This window comes from Ursus maritimus, unplaced genomic scaffold (assembly GCF_017311325.1).
Source record: "Ursus maritimus isolate PB19 unplaced genomic scaffold, ASM1731132v1 scaffold_4, whole genome shotgun sequence".
Lineage (NCBI taxonomy): Eukaryota > Metazoa > Chordata > Mammalia > Carnivora > Ursidae > Ursus > Ursus maritimus.
In genome coordinates, this window is record NW_024426552.1 from 27,773,650 (window position 1) to 27,789,450 (window position 15,801).

Consider the following 15,801-nt stretch of genomic DNA (forward strand, 5'->3'; position numbering starts at 1 on the left):
GCTGTATTTAGGTTACCATTCTCTCTACTCACTTTCTCTCTGTGTTGTGTATCAACTAGAACTGAACATAGCATTTCAGGTACAGATGGAGAATACCCTCCCCTAAAGGTAGGGAAATAATTTCTCTGTTGTTTTTAGTTATCTTCCTGAAAATGTCTAACGGGCTATTGGTAGTTTGGGCTAGAGTGCTTTGGACAGATACTTTCAAGGAAGAATATACGTGGCCCTGAGCCCCTTCCTCATTGGAAATTGATGATACTACTACTGATTGAGCACTTCCTATACCTTGGGCAATGTTTTAGATGCTTTCTGTGAATTAATTATGGCATTTTCCTAAGTCCCCATGAGATAAGAAAATATCATCCCCTTTTTATCGATGGGGAAGCTAGGGTCACGGTCACAAGTGGCAGAGCCAGAATTTGAAATCTTATGATTCCAGAGTCTGCGCTTCACCAGTTTGTTGCTCTGACCAGCTGATAATGTACATGCGCGATGGCTATGGGCATGGGGAGGATATGGCACCACCATGGAGAAAGGAGGAAGTTATGCTAAGGCTGTTCTGATTTCCTTTCCTCAGGTTTCTTTTCTCTTTGGTCCAGATCATTTATTTGCTCCCATAGTCCTCTGAATTTTCCTTGTGGTGATTCATACCAATGCCTTTGTGAGAGATACAAAGGCTGTAAATGCCACAGAGGACAGTTTTTCAGCTTCTGTGACTACATGCCAGGGGGCTGAGCCTCTATGGGTATCGTTCTGCTCCTTTGGAATCTGAGTTCACTTGTGGATCACAGGGAGTTAGTGCCCAAAGGTTCATAGCTTGAACGTGATACCTCAATGTCTCAGGCCTTCCTTGTCTTTATCCCTTTATATCAGCTTAGCTTTCCCGCACACAGTACACCTACTGCCCAATTGCTCTGCAGTTCTTCGTCTGAGCTCTTCTTTCTGAAACCCCAACTTCAGTTTTGCCTATGGCTTTTGAATTAGCACTTCATACTTTTTATTATTTTTGTTTATATTTTTGGCTTTTCCTAATTAAAAAAACCTGTTTTTATTGTCTTTCACTCTCAACATCTTTTGATGACCCAGCCTATCAGATCTAACTTACTACTAGATGCCACACTGTTGGCACCTTTGATTGATCTTTTCACAACCATCGCAAATGAGGGACACAGAATTTTGAGGCTGCATATCGACCTGTCTCAAGGAATTTCTGAGTGAGACACTTGGGGTCAGCATATATCTGGCAGATCCCTTTTCCTTGAATACTCATCAGTATTGTATTTTCTATTTACCGTTAGTTTTTGTCCATATTCGGTTGTATATGTTTAAAAAGCTATGTGGCCTTCTAAAATTGTGAATTGGATAATTTGGACTAACATCCTTGCTAGGTTTTCAGGAAAAAATAACAATCCAACATCCAGAAGATAGAAAAATTACAGGGAAGCAAACTGGTAGTTTGGAGTCACTTTTCTTATGGCAGGTTTCTTGATGCATAGAGTATGGGAAATGTTTTTGAAACCCTTACATAGGGCTTGTAAAATATCCCATTTTTACCTTCTTTCCATGAAATGAAGGAATATACAATGCTTCAACTTTATATATCACCCTCCAATTTAATATATTCTTGGGGAGAAAAAATAGAACAAAGAGAGAAGGCACAATGAATATCAATAATTAAAAAAAGGGCACCTGGGTTGCTCAGTCGGTTAAGCATCTGCCCTCTGCTCTGGTCTCAGGGTCCTGGGATCAAGCCCCACAACTGGCTCCCTGCTCAAGTCTACTTTTCTCTCTCCCTCTGCTCTTCCCCCACTCGTGATCTCTCTCTCCCTCTCTCAAATAAATAAATAAAATCTTTAAAAAAATAAAATAAGGGGACACCTGGGTGGCTTAGTCAGTTAAGTGTCTGCCTTCGGCTCAGGTCATGATCCCAGGGTCCTGGGATCAAGTTCCACACTGGGCTCCTTGCTCAGTGGGGAGCCTGCTTCTCTGTCTGTCTGCCACTCCTCCTGCTTGTGCTCTCTCTCTCTCTGACAAATAAATAAAATCTTTAAAAAATATATATATATAAATAAATAAAAATAAATAGAAAAAGATAGTTTTATAGATACTACAGGTATTAAATTGATCATATTATGAGATAATGAATAATATTATGCAAATAAATATGAAAATGTATGATTATATGGTATGATATATAAAATAGAAAACTTTTTATGAAAAAGCAAAAACATTTACCAAACTTACAAATTAAGAAAGAAAATTTGAATAGTTCTATAATTATTAATGAAATAGAAACTGTAATTTAAGGCTTCCAACAAAGTAAATCCTAGGCAAATTTTTCATCTCTACCAAACAATTAAGGGAAAAGTAAGACCACTTTTACACAAACGGTTTCAGAGAATAATATAATGTAGGAAACTGTTTATAACCTTTTAAAAAAGCCATCACAAGAATGCCAAAACTTGAGATAGACATTACAGAAAAGAAAATTTGTGGACAGGGGCGCCTGGGTGGCACAGCGGTTGAGCATCTGCCTTCGGCTCAGGGCGTGATCCCAGCGTTATGGGATCGAGCCCCACATCGGGCTCCTCCGCTGTGAGCCTTCCTCTCCCACTCCCCCTGCTTGTGTTCCGTCTCTCGCTGGCTGTCTCTATCTCTGTCAAATAAATAGATAAAATCTTTAAAAAAAAAAAAAAAGAAAGAAAAGAAAATTTGTGGACATTCTCTATTATAACCATGGATGCAAAAATTCTATGTAAACATCACATTAGTAAACCAACTCTGCAATATGTAAAAATGGATAATGAATCGCACCCAATTTGGATTATTATAAAAAAGCAACTTTATAATAAAACCATACACAAAAGCATACATGAAATGTGAGTCAATTTATATGTAGTTCCAAAATGGGCAAATCTAAACTGTAATGTTTTGGGAGACATCCTTGGAAGGTAAAGAATAGCAAAAAATTTATTATATTAAAAGATGCTATTAATTTTAAAGGAAAGGGAGAAGCTGGTGATTATGCAAGACCTGGGGGTTTTTAGGTGCTGTTTCTTGACATGGGTGTGATAGCTAAGTTGCTATTTGCTTTATAATAATGAATTAATCTTTAGATTTATGTTCTTGTTTGTATGTGTGTATTTTAAATTACAATACAAGGATATTTAAAAATCCATATCTACTCTCCTTGAAACCAAGGGAATGAATGACCTAAACAGACCAAACCTCTCTGCCCTTTCTGTTTGATAAAGAAGAAAAGACATGCCTGAATCAAAGGCTGCTTGTAAGTTAACATAAATGTCTTTTGCTTCTCCCTGATTCCTGAGGAGTCTTCTTGGCTTGATTCTACTTTAGTGGCAGACTGGAGAACATGATGGCTCCAACTGGAACCCCTAAGTCTTGGAACTCCATGTTGAATTCAGACATGGGGAAATTGTAAAGATCTCCAAAATTAAAAAAAAAAAATTGGACTTTTTTTTTTTTATCATATTTAGGAGAATGCAAGCAGATGATGGACTGTAAAGAGGGATTGGCTAGCATACCCTCACCACTGTCGCAATCAAATCATTCCCATGCTTCCCTGGATTCTAAGGAGTTCTAATGAATTGTTCTTTGCCTTTCCTTATGCTCTCAATCCTCTCCCCCATAATGCACTTGCCCAGTATCCTCACTCTGGAACACCTCACTAGCAGTTATCTTGTTCTGTTACATACTATCACTAAAGCCCATCACTGCATCTTTTTTTTTTATTGTTTTTTTATTATATTATGTTAGTCACCATACAGTACATCCCCGGTTTCCGATGTAAAGTTCGATGATTCATTAGTTGCGTATAACACCAAGTGCACCATGCAATACGTGCCCTCCTTACTACCCATCACCAGTCTATCCCATTCCCCCCCCCCCCACCTCTGAGGCCCTCAGTTTGTTTCTTATAGTCCTTAATCTCTCATGCTTCATTCCCCCTTCTGATTACCCCCCTTTCTTTATCCCTTTCTTCCCCTACCGATCTTCCTAGTTCTTATGTTCCATAGATGAGAGAAATCATATGATAGTTGTCTTTCTCTGCTTGACTTATTTCACTTAGCATCATCTCCTCCAGTGCCGTCCATGTTGCAGCAAATGTTGAGAATTCGTTCTTTCTGATATCTGAGTAATATTCCATTGTATATATGGACCACAACTTCTTAATCCAGTCATCTGTTGAAGGGCATCTCGGTTCCTTCCACGATTTAGCTATTGTTGACAATGCTGCTATGAACATTGGGGTGCATATGGCCCTTCTCTTCACTACATCTGTATCTTTGGGGTAAACACCCAGTAGTGCAATGGCTGGGTCATAGGGTAGCTCAATTTTTAACTTTTTAAGGGACCTCCACACTGTTTTCCAGAGTGGCTGTACCAATTTGCACTCCCACCAACAATGTAAGAAGGATCCCCTTTCTCCACATCCTCTCCAACAATTGTTGTTTCTTGCCTTGTCTATTTTTGCCATTCTAACTGGCGTAAGGTAGTATCTTAGTGTGGTTTTGATTTGAATTTCCCTGATGGCTAATGATTTTGAACATTTTTTCATGTGTCTGTTAGCCATTTGTATGTCTTCATTGGAAAAGTGTCTGTCCATATCTTCTGCCCATTTTTTGATTTGTTTATTTATTTCTCGTGAATTGAGTTTGAGAAGTTCTTTGTAGATCTTGGATACCAGTCTTTTATCTGTAGCGTCATTTGCAAATATCTTCTCCCATTCCGTGGGCTGCCTCTTAGTTTTTTTGACTGTTTCCTTGGCTGTGCAGAAGCTTTTTATCTTGATGAAGTCCCACAAGTTCATTTTATCTTTTGTTTCTCTTGCCTTTGGAGATGTGTCATGAAAAAAGGTTGCTCTGGCCGATGTCGTAGAGGTTGCTGCCTATGTTCTCCTCTAGGATTTTGATGGATTCCTGTCTCACATCGAGGTCTTTCATCCATTTGGAGTTTATTTTTGTGTATGGTGTGAGAGATTGGTCAAGTTTCATTCTTTTGCATGTAGCTGTCCAATTTTCCCGGCACCATTTATTGAAGAGACTGTCTTTTTCCCACGGGATGTTTTTTCCTGCTTTATCAAATGTTAGTTGCCCAAAGAGCCGAGGGTCCATTTCTGGGTTCTCTATTCTGTTCCATTGGTCTATGTGTCTGTTTTTGTGCCAGTACCATGCTGTCTTTGTGATCACAGCTTTGTAGTACAGCTCGAAATCCGGCATTGTGATGCCCCCAGCTTTGTTTTTCCTTTTCAACAGTTCCTTGGAGATTCGGGGCCTTTTCTGTTTCCATACAAATTTAAGGACTGTTTGTTCCAGTTCTTTGAAAAATGTCCTTGGTATTTTGATCGGGATAGCATTGAAAGTGTAGATTGCTCTGGGTAGCATGGACATTTTAACTATGTTAATTCTTCCGATCCATGAGCATGGAATATCTTTCCATCTTTTTATGTCTTCCTCAATGTCTTTCAAGAGTGATTTATAGTTTCTAGAATATAGGTCCTTTACGTCTCTGGTTAAGTTAATTCCAAGGTAACGTATGGTTTTTGGTGCTATTGTAAATGGGATGGATTCCCTAATTTCTCTTTCTTCGGTCTCGTTATTCGTGTATAGAAATGCAACTGATTTCTGAGCATTGATTTTGTATCCCGCCACGTTACTGAATTGCTCTATAACTTCTAATAGTTTGGGAGTGGCTTCTTTTGGGTTTTCCATATAGAGTATCATGTCATCTGCAAAGAGAGACATTTTGACTTCTTCTTTGCCAATTTGAATACCTTTGATCCCTTTTTGTCGTCTGATTGCTGTTGCAAGGACTTCTAGTACTATGTTGAATAATAGTGGCGAGAGTGGGCATCCTTGTCGAGTTCCTGATCTTAAGGGAAAGGCTTCCAGCTTTTCCCCATTGAGAATAATATTTGCAGTAGGCTTTTCATAGATGGCTTTTATGAGATTGAGAAATGTACCTTCTATTCCTACACTCTGAAGGGTTTTAATCAGGAAAGGATGCTGTATTTTGTCAAATGCTTTTTCGGCATCGATTGAGAGGATCATATGGTTCCTGAGTCTTTTCTTGTTGATATGATGTATCACGCTGATTGATTTGCGAATATTGAACCACGCTTGCATCCCAGGTATGAATCCCACTTGATCGTGATGGATAATCCTTTTAATGTACTGTTGGATTCTATTAGCCAGGATCTTGTTGAGGATTTTGGCGTCCATATTCATTAGGGAAATCGGTCTGTAATTCTCCTTTTTGAGGGGGTCTTTGCCTGGTTTGGGGATCAAGGTAATATTGGCCTCATAGAATGAGTTTGGTAGCTTTCCTTCTGTTTCTATTTTTTGAAATAGCTTTAGGAGAATAGGTATTATTTCTTCTTTGAATGTTTGGTAGAATTCCCCAGGAAAACCGTCCGGGCCTGGAGTTTTGTTATTTGGAAGGTTGTTTATCACTGACTCAATTTCTTCATAATTAATTGGCCTGTTTAAGGAATCAATTTCTTCCGGTTTCAATCTTGGTAGTTTATAGGTTTCCAGGAAGGATTCCATCTCTTCCAGATTGCTTAGTTTATTGGCATATAGCTGTTGATAAAAGTTTCTAATAATCCTTCCAATTTCATTGGTGTTGATCGTGACCTCTCCTTTTTCATTCATAATTTTATTAATTTGGGTCCTTTCTCTATTCTTTTGGATAAGTCTTGCCAGCGGTTTGTCAATTTTATTGATTCTCTCAAAGAACCAGCTTCTAGTCCTGTTGATCTGCTCTACTGTACTTCTGGTTTCTAATTCATTGATTTCTGCTCTAATCTTGGTCAACTGCTTCCTCGTGAGTGGATTAGGCCTGTCCCTCTGTTGCTGTTCCAGCTTCTTGAGGTGGGAATATAAAAACTGCATTTTAGATTTTTCTGTTCTTTTGAGTGAGGCTTTGATGGCTATGTATTTCCCCCTTAGGACTGCCTTTGCAGTATCCCAAAAGTTTTGGACCGTTGTGTTTTCATTCTCATTGGTCTCCATAAATTGTTTAAATTGATTTTTGATTTCCTGGTTTATCGAGTCATTCCTGAGCAGGATGGTTCTTAGTCTCCAAGTGTTTGAGTTTCTTCCAAATTTTTCCTTGTGGTTGAGTTCCAATTTCAGAGTGTTGTGGTCTGAGAATATGCAGGGGATAATTTCAGTCTTTTGGTATCGGTTGAGACCTGTTTTGTGTCCCAGAACATGGTCTGTTCTTGAGAATGTTCCATGGGCATTAGAATAGAATGAGTATTCTTTGGTTCTGGGGTGTAGTATTCTATATATATCTATGAGGTCCAACTCGTCGAGTATGGCATTCAAAGCTCTTGTTTCTATGTTGGTTTTCTGCTCTGGTGCTCTTTCTGTTGCTGGTAGTGGAGTGTTGAGGTCCCCTACTATTAACGTATTTTTATCTATATGTCTCTTTATTCTGGTTAAGAGTTGGCTTGTGTAACTTGCTGCTCCCCTGTTGAGGGCATAGATATTTATAATTGTCATATCCACTTGTGGATACATCCTTTAAAAATAATATAGTGCCCTTCTGTGTCTCTAACTGTGGTCTTTAGTTTAAAATCCAATCTGTCTGATATGAGAATTGCTACCCCAGCTTTCTTTTGAGGTCCATTGGCGCCATCACTGCATCTTAATCCCACTGTCAGACCCAAGTATTTATCTTTGTTATGCAAATATAGTGCTGATCACTTTCAAGAGTTTATTATGTTGTAGGAAATTTCTTGTGCCTAAGCCAAAGCACTGTGACTTGACTTGGCAGCAGGATTTTCATATCTAATCCCATTCCTGAGTATTCTGAGTTTGCTCTTCTCTTTCATTCCCATGACTTCCCTGGGTTATAGCTCCCATATTGGTAATAACGGACCCAGCATTTGCACCTTCCCCAGTGCCCTGAGGACCCACAGATAAACGGAAGCCCTTAAATCATAGCTACACATTTATGTAACTCTGGCTCAATTTGTTCCAGCTGTAGCAGCATATTTAGATTTTTCCAGCTAGTGAATCTAGTACCAAGTCTTAGGCCTTAGCCAGAGTGTAAGCAAATCATCACACTGGCCTAAAAGGTCCTGTATGACTTGGCTTCATTTCCTCCAGTGCTCTCTGGAGGGAGCTAACCTGCTAACCTGGCTTCTTTGAATACTTTAGGTATACTCACATAATTTTCGACTTGCCTCAGTCTCACTCACATCCTTCACATCATTGCGTGACTCTACCACCTCAATGGAAAATTCCCTAACCAAACTACTTAAAAGTGCAACCAACCTACCACCCTGACTAGGCACTTACTGTTTTCTTATGCTAGTTGTGTTTTCTCTACAGTGCTTATCATTATCTGACAATAATATATTTTTAATTATTTATTATGTCTTCCTCCACTAAGATGTAATTTCCACTACAAAAAAGAGTTTTGCTCTGTTTTTCTTTTTTACTTATATATTCGTAACACAAAGAACTGTGCTGGGCTCATAGTAAATTGGTGACTGGTAAATATGTTAAATTAGTGACATATAATTTTCATGAGGAATTAATTTGAGGCATTATTACCAGAAAAATGTCTCTTTTAAAAAATGGCATTTATTTTCAATTCAAATTTTAAGAGTCACTTTCAATGGAATTTATAGGAGATTTTATTTTGTAAAAGTGTTGTTGACCTGATTATATTCACTTTGAGATTTTTGAGTGTTTTTCTTCTTAGGTTTAGGCATTAAAGAACCCTTGGGACATATAGATTTTTATCCAAATGGAGGAAAAACGCAACCTGGCTGTCCTAAGTCCATTTTATCAGGTATACCAACAGTAATTTTGAATGAATTACATATGATTCAAATGATGAAGGAAAATCAATTTACTTTACTTTTTTCCATCTTAACCTGTGGGTAAGATTTTGATCACCCTTGCTCATGATTTAGGAGAGTGATTGGCAAAAAATGGTTGAATTGGATTTTTCTCAGTTCATAAAGCTTGCCAGTAGATATCCCATTTGGTCATGATGCGATCCATTACATGAGTTTCAACAGCTTTATTTCATCATTTCAAACATTAGGAGAAGTACTAAAGTCAGTGAAGAAGCACAGATGGCCGAAGTATCACGGAACATGAGCTTGGTCTCAGGATTTAATCTTTACCATCACTCTAATATTGTACAAGCACAGATTCATAATCTCTTGCACTCGGTTGTTACACAAATAACCGAGCAGCTGCTCTAGGTGTGGAATTTGGCTCACTTCAGAGTCCGAGGAATTCAATATTTTGAGGTCTACAGTGACAAGTGGTTAAGTAACATATAGTGAAAGGCCACTGCAGCTAGAAAAATTTGGCCAAAGGTTATAAGGATGTGAGGAGTTGGGGAAAGAAAGGGACATGATGAAGCTTTAATGTTACCTGGTTTCATAGTCCTCTCTGACATTGATCGGATATGTTAGGGGTGCAGGGTTAAAGGGAAAGATGTGCACTTAGTTATTAAGTATAGTAGCACTGTGTTTGTAGAGTTTGTCAAATTATTGAAATTAAACATTTTTTTCCTGTGGTAATTATTACTTCAGAAAAATTTCTTATAAATCTCATGTAAAAGCATACTAAATGTAAATTTTTAATGGTACTATTTATTTAATTGCTTGAGATAAAACTGTACGTTGTAGTCAACACTTTAATATTCACAAGTGCATAGTATTGAGTAGAACTTAACCTTTAATTTTTCTCTAATTTACTTGAACTTGGTTTAATACATCTACAGTTTTTCTGCTTGGTTTTTAACACTTAAGGAATTAGATTTATTAAATGCGACCACCAGAGAGCAGTTTACTTGTTCATGGCCTCCTTGGAAACAAACTGCAATTTTATTTCATTTCCTTGTCCTTCATATGAAGATTTTAAAGCTGGCTCATGTGTAGACTGTGACAAGTTCAGTGAAAAATCATGCCCTAGGCTAGGTAAGTGAGACTGTGATTAATTACTCTAAGTTTTTGTGGAAAATGAATAACATAATTGTTAGTATTTTTATTGGAAGCTTTCATATTTACTTGCGAACATGTTAGCATTTTATGGAAAAATTACCTGTGGAACAACCAGAGAAAATAGTTTATTTCCTACTAAATATTTTTAAGGTGTTTAGTAAAAATAATTTAATCAACTGTTCAATGAAATTTAACCAACGGTGCTCAATATAGTGTGCAAATTTGGTGACCTCACCATGATCCTTGGTCTTGCTTTGTAAAGGAGTCTGTCTATCATCCATCTGTATTTCCACTAAAGAAAGAGACTGTGCATGCTTTTTTTTTTTTTCTTTTTGAGACTTGTGCATTCTTAGTGGCACTGAAAGTTTTTATTTTTATGGAAAGTCTTAGGAGCAAGTGGAGAGGTGTAAACCATAGTTAGCTTTTCATTTGCTATTAGCAAGTAGGCATGAATCATACATGGTTCACACCTTCCAAATCGATAAAGCTTGGCAAGAGCAGTTAAGTATTGCAACTTTCGATAACGACAGCCTGCCGGTGGGAAATTATGGAGGAAAAAAGAATCCACATAAAAATAGAACGGTAGAGCTGAAAGAATTTCAGAGGCTGTTTTTGCTCAGGATTTTCCAAAGAGATTACCAGACCCCAAGCATGTCATGAGCATAGAACATCTTATCAGTGTCATGATCAGGATCTGCTAGAAATGTTTCAAAGCCAAAGGGGCTCAATGAAATGGGAGGCAATTACAACGGCTGAATTAAACAGCTTTCTGCAGTGTTCTTCGGCAGGAGGTTTATACTAACGTGTGTAGAGAATTGCTAGGAGAGGCAGGCAATCTGCAGGCTTTGCCAGACCTATTTTCTCATAGAACCCCTTCTGTCCAGAAGAAGTCTTGTGGGATTTTTTTTCTTCAGATCTCATGTTGGGGATTGCTTTTCTGGTCTCATTGCTTTTCCATATAAGTGAGAAAATTGTGACCCAGTGAACAGAAGGATTATGTAAGGACACAAGTGAGAACTAGAATTAAACTTCTTAATTCTCAACTCAGTGTTCTTTCTACTATACTCAAATTTTGAATTTGGAGGTAGCAATGTGGGAACAGACAAATACATAAAGCAAATACATAAAGTGTGATAATATTTCAAATGTACTAATAATGTATGTATCTGGAATATATACCTAATATATAGTGTATGTAGATACTATCTGTACAACACATTTATAATGTATACGCATGCATAGTTTATCTGTATGAATGTATATATGTAGGAGAATTGGGAGCTGTACTCATGGAACTAAATTTTGTGTTTGTTTTATCTAATCATTTTATTCTGCTGAATTTACTAAAAGGAGATACAAATAAAATTCTGAATTTATGAAATAATGGTAAAAACTGCTACAAATCGATTGTAGCCATATGGAGTATGCTCAGCTCTGATAAGATTTCCAGGGAGGGGATTTGTTTGTGAGTCTTGAATTTGATTTATTATGTAATTAGAATGAATAGAATATAAAATTATTTGAAAAGTGGTTTTTAAGTTATAAAAATCATAAATTATTATTATAATGCATTGATTCTTTGGTTCCTTTAGTGATTTGAAAGCTTTGTGTGCTATTTGATGGAAATCTAGTTTCTAATGTTTTCTTTCTCAAATCTTAGGTTATCAAGCTGAGCTATGGAAAGATGTTTTAAAAGTAAGAAGAGAAGAGACCACTGTGTTTTTAGATACTGCTGGCACAAGTCCATTCTGCGGTAAGTTAACGTTTTCAACAAATGAACAAATGATTGGCTTTATATACTAATTAATATTTTCTCCAAAATGTTCTTCCTACCCACTCCAATTCCATCATGAAATTTCAAGGAACTCTGAAATTTGTTAGAGCCAAATTCAAATAAGGACTTGATTTTTTTTATTTGTTTAATTGTTCATCTCTTGAAGGACATCAGGAATATTTTTAGTTTTTGGCTGTTATGAATAAAGCTGCTATGAATATTTATATACAAGTTTTTATGTGAATTTAAGTTTTTATTTCTTCTTTATAAAGGCCTAGGAATGGAGTTGCTGGGTCAGAAGCTAATTAGCCTTGTAAGAAATTGACAGTGTTTTTCAGTGTGCTGTACCATTTTGCAATCCTCCCAGCAAAGTATGAATGATCCAATTTCTCTGATTTCTTACTAGCAATTGGTGTTGTCATCATTTAAAAAAAATTATTCATTTTAATAGGTGGATAGTCATGCCTTATTGTGGTTTTAATCTTTGTTGCCCTGATGGCTTATGATAATGAATATCTTTTCTATATATCCTCTTTGGTGAAATGTATGTTCATGTCTTTTGCCCATGTACCAACTGCATTTTTTTTTTTAAGTGTTGAGTTTTGAAAGTTTTCTTCATATATTTTTATAGCAGTCTTTGTTGGATACTTGGTTTGCAGATATTTTCTCTCAGTCTGTAACTTGATTATCTTTTCATCTTCTAACAAGGGCTTTTGCAAAGGCAAAAGTGTTTACTTTTGATGAGATCTAATTTATAATTTTTCTTTTCATAGAACATTTTTTTTCATGTCCAAGAACTCTTTGCTGAGTTTAGGTCCTGAAGACTTTTTTCCCACATTTTTTTCCTAAAAGTTTTATAGTTTTATGTGTTACATTTAAGTCTGTAATTCATTATTGATTTAGTTTTTGTATAATATGTGGGGTTTAGGTTGAGTTTTTTTTTTTTTTTTTTTTTTTTTTTTTTTTTTGGCCAATGGATGTCCATTTGCTCTAGCACCATTTGTTGAAAGGGCTATCTTTGCTTTATTGAAATGCTTTTGTACCTTTATCAAAAATCAGTTAAATATCTTTGTTTAGGCATATTTCTACTTGGTCTAGATTTCATTCTCTGTCCTGTTAGTTATCTGCTTATCCCTTTTCCAATACCACACATTATTAATTACTATAGCTAATACTGTAGCCTTAATATCAGATAGAATGATTATTTCTTCTTCATTCTTCTTTGTCATGGTTATTTTAGATATTCTAGGGTATTTGCCTTTCAATAAAAATTTAAAATAAGGTGTCTATGTCTACAAAACTTTGGCTGGGAGTTTGATAGGAATTGCATTAAACCTATAGATCGATTTGGGGAGAACTGACATCTTTACCATGTTGTCTTCTGATTCATAGACATGTTATGTCTCTACATTTACTTTGATTCTTTGATTTCTTTCATCAGTATTTTGTAATTTTCAGCATATAGGCCCTGTGTATCTTTTGTTACATGTATACCTAAATATTTATTTTTTTAAAATTTTTTGAGTGATGGTAAATGATATTTTAAAAATTTTATATCCCTATGTCTATTGTTGGTATGTAGAAATAGGATTGAATATTTTGTATTGAGCTTGTTTCCTGGAGCCTTGCTGAATTCACTTATTATTTCTTGGATTTTTATTTATTTATTTATTTATTTATTTATTTTAAAGATTTTATTTATTTATTTGACAGAGATAGAGACAGCCAGCGAGAGAGGGAACACAAGCAGGGTGAGTGGGAGAGGAAGAAGCAGCCCCCTAGCAGAAGAGCCTGATATGGGGCTCGATCCCATAACGCCGGGATCACGCCCTGAGCCGAAGGCAGACACTTAACCTCTGTGCCACCCAGGCGCCCCTATTTCTTGGATTTTTAAAATAGATTTCTTAAAGTTTTCTATGTAACAGTCATATCATCTACAAATAGAGAGAAACTTTTACTTCTTCCTTTCTAATCTGTACACCTTTTATTTCTTTTTCTTGACTTATTTCAGTGGCTAGAGCTTCCGGTACTACATTAAATAAGAATGGTGAGGACAGACATCTTGTCTTATTCCCAATCTTAGAAGAAAGCGTTGTTTCTTACTGTAGGTTTTTTGACCATGGATTATTCACAAGCATGTTGTTTAATTTCATGTATTTAGAGATTTTCCTGTTGTCCTTCTATTACCGATTTCTACTATTGATTATATTCTTTAGTCATTATGTTTAGAAAACAAATTCTGTATAATTTCAATTCTTTTAAATTTGTCGAATTTTTGTAATAATCCAGGATATAGTTTATCTGGGTGAATATTTCATAGGCACTTGAAATAAATATGTATTCTGTTTTTGTTGGATGCAGTGTTCAATATCTGTCAATAAGATTCTGTTGGTCTCCAACATCATCAACTCATTACAATATTAACTCAAAGTAAAAAATCTCATCTAATGTCATCAGATAAAAAGTTCTAAATCATATCATTCAATTCTAAATCTAAATCAGATTTGGGTAAGACTCTAGGTAGAATCCACCCATAGGCACAATTACCTTCATTTGTGAGTCTGTGAAACTCAAGAATCAAGTTATCTGTTCCCAAAATACGTTGGTGAGACAGGCATAGTATACTTGTCATAGACATTCCTGTTCAAAAGGGGAAAAAAATGAAAGGAAAATGGAGTCAATGGCCTGAAGCAATTTTATAGTCCAATGGGCAAATTCCATTTGGTTTCAAGGGTTGGGAATAATTCCCTGTGGTTTATTCCTCCTGGGGTCTGCTCTGTGAGTTCATGACTCCATGTTCTAGCTTCTTAGAATCATCTTTTTTCTTCTTTCTTTCTTCTTTTTTATTTCTATTTTTTTGTATAAATGGTAACTTATGCTTACCGCTGAATAGTTTTAACATTCTATTCCTTGCCTAAAAAATTTTGGGGGTCCAACAACATTCTTTCATTTTGTACTCTGTCTCCTTCAGTCCAAGCTGACTGTTTATGGTATAACATTGTCAAAAACCTTGTAGATGTCCATATATGTCAGAGATTCATTCCATTAGACAAGAGGTACTTCCAAATATCTTTTGTAGATAATCCTATCTCTATTTTGGGCTTCTGCTGAGATGGCTGAGGGAATCTAAGAACCACATACTTAATCTTTCCAAAGAGCCTTTTGCGTTACTGAATACTCTGACTTTTTGATCTATATAAGACAAAAGGTTGTCTAGCCATGCTCCTAGATTTTTCTCCAGAGCGTGATTTCCTGGCGATAAATCTCTTAGTTTTAGTATCTTTTGCAAACTTGATAGGATAAGGATTTTTCAAGTCATTGGGTCCAGGTTTGTTTTTGTGTAACACTTTTATCTCAATTTACATTTTTCCTCTCACATTTCACCATAAACACCAATAAGAAACAAGGCCACACTTTGAAGCCTCATTAGCACGAAAATCCCCTTAGCTAGATGTCCAGTTTATTTACAACTTTTGCTTTCCGTATAATTTCAGGACATAATTTTGTTGGGCTTTCTGTGACTATATAGCAAGTATTCTTTTTCTGCCAGTTTCCAATAATCATGTCATTTCCTTCTGAAGCCTCAACAGCAGAGTTGTTACCATCTACATTTCCACTAACAATGTGTTCAAGGTAATCTAGGTTTTTTTATCACGCTCCTCAAAATTCTTTCAGCTTCTGTTCATTGCCAATTTCAAAACCTCGTCCTCATTTTTAGATATTTGTTACAAGAGCATCCCATTCTTCACATCAAAATACGAATTCATTTTCTGTCACTAACAACAAATTACCACAAACTTAGTGGCTTAAAACACAAGACTCTAGTATCTTTATAGTCCTGTAGGTCAGAAGACTGACACAGGTGTCACTGCAAAAATCGGGGTGTCAGCAGGATTGCATTTCGGGGGACTCCAAGGGAGATACTGTTTCCTTGACTTTTTGAACTTCTAGAAGTTGTCTGCATTCCTTGGCTTGTGGCCTCTTCTTCCCCAGTGGTGGCTTGAGTCTTCACTCACACCCACTGCATCTC

The 15,801-nt window shown here is 36.4% G+C and overlaps 1 protein-coding gene across 4 annotated transcripts in view; it reads left to right on the forward strand.

Annotated features, from left to right (window-relative positions):
* The window catches only part of LIPI (lipase I), a 60,507-nt gene that overhangs the window by 23,178 nt on the left and 21,528 nt on the right, over positions 1-15,801 (forward strand). For all 4 annotated transcript variants that reach the window (XM_040621097.1, XM_008701735.2, XM_008701737.2 and 1 more), the window contains exons 5-7: positions 8,740-8,829; positions 9,806-9,973; positions 11,658-11,750. In XM_040621097.1, coding sequence (XP_040477031.1) covers positions 8,740-8,829; positions 9,806-9,973; positions 11,658-11,750 — 351 coding nt within the window. The remainder of the gene's footprint in view (positions 1-8,739; positions 8,830-9,805; positions 9,974-11,657; positions 11,751-15,801) is intronic.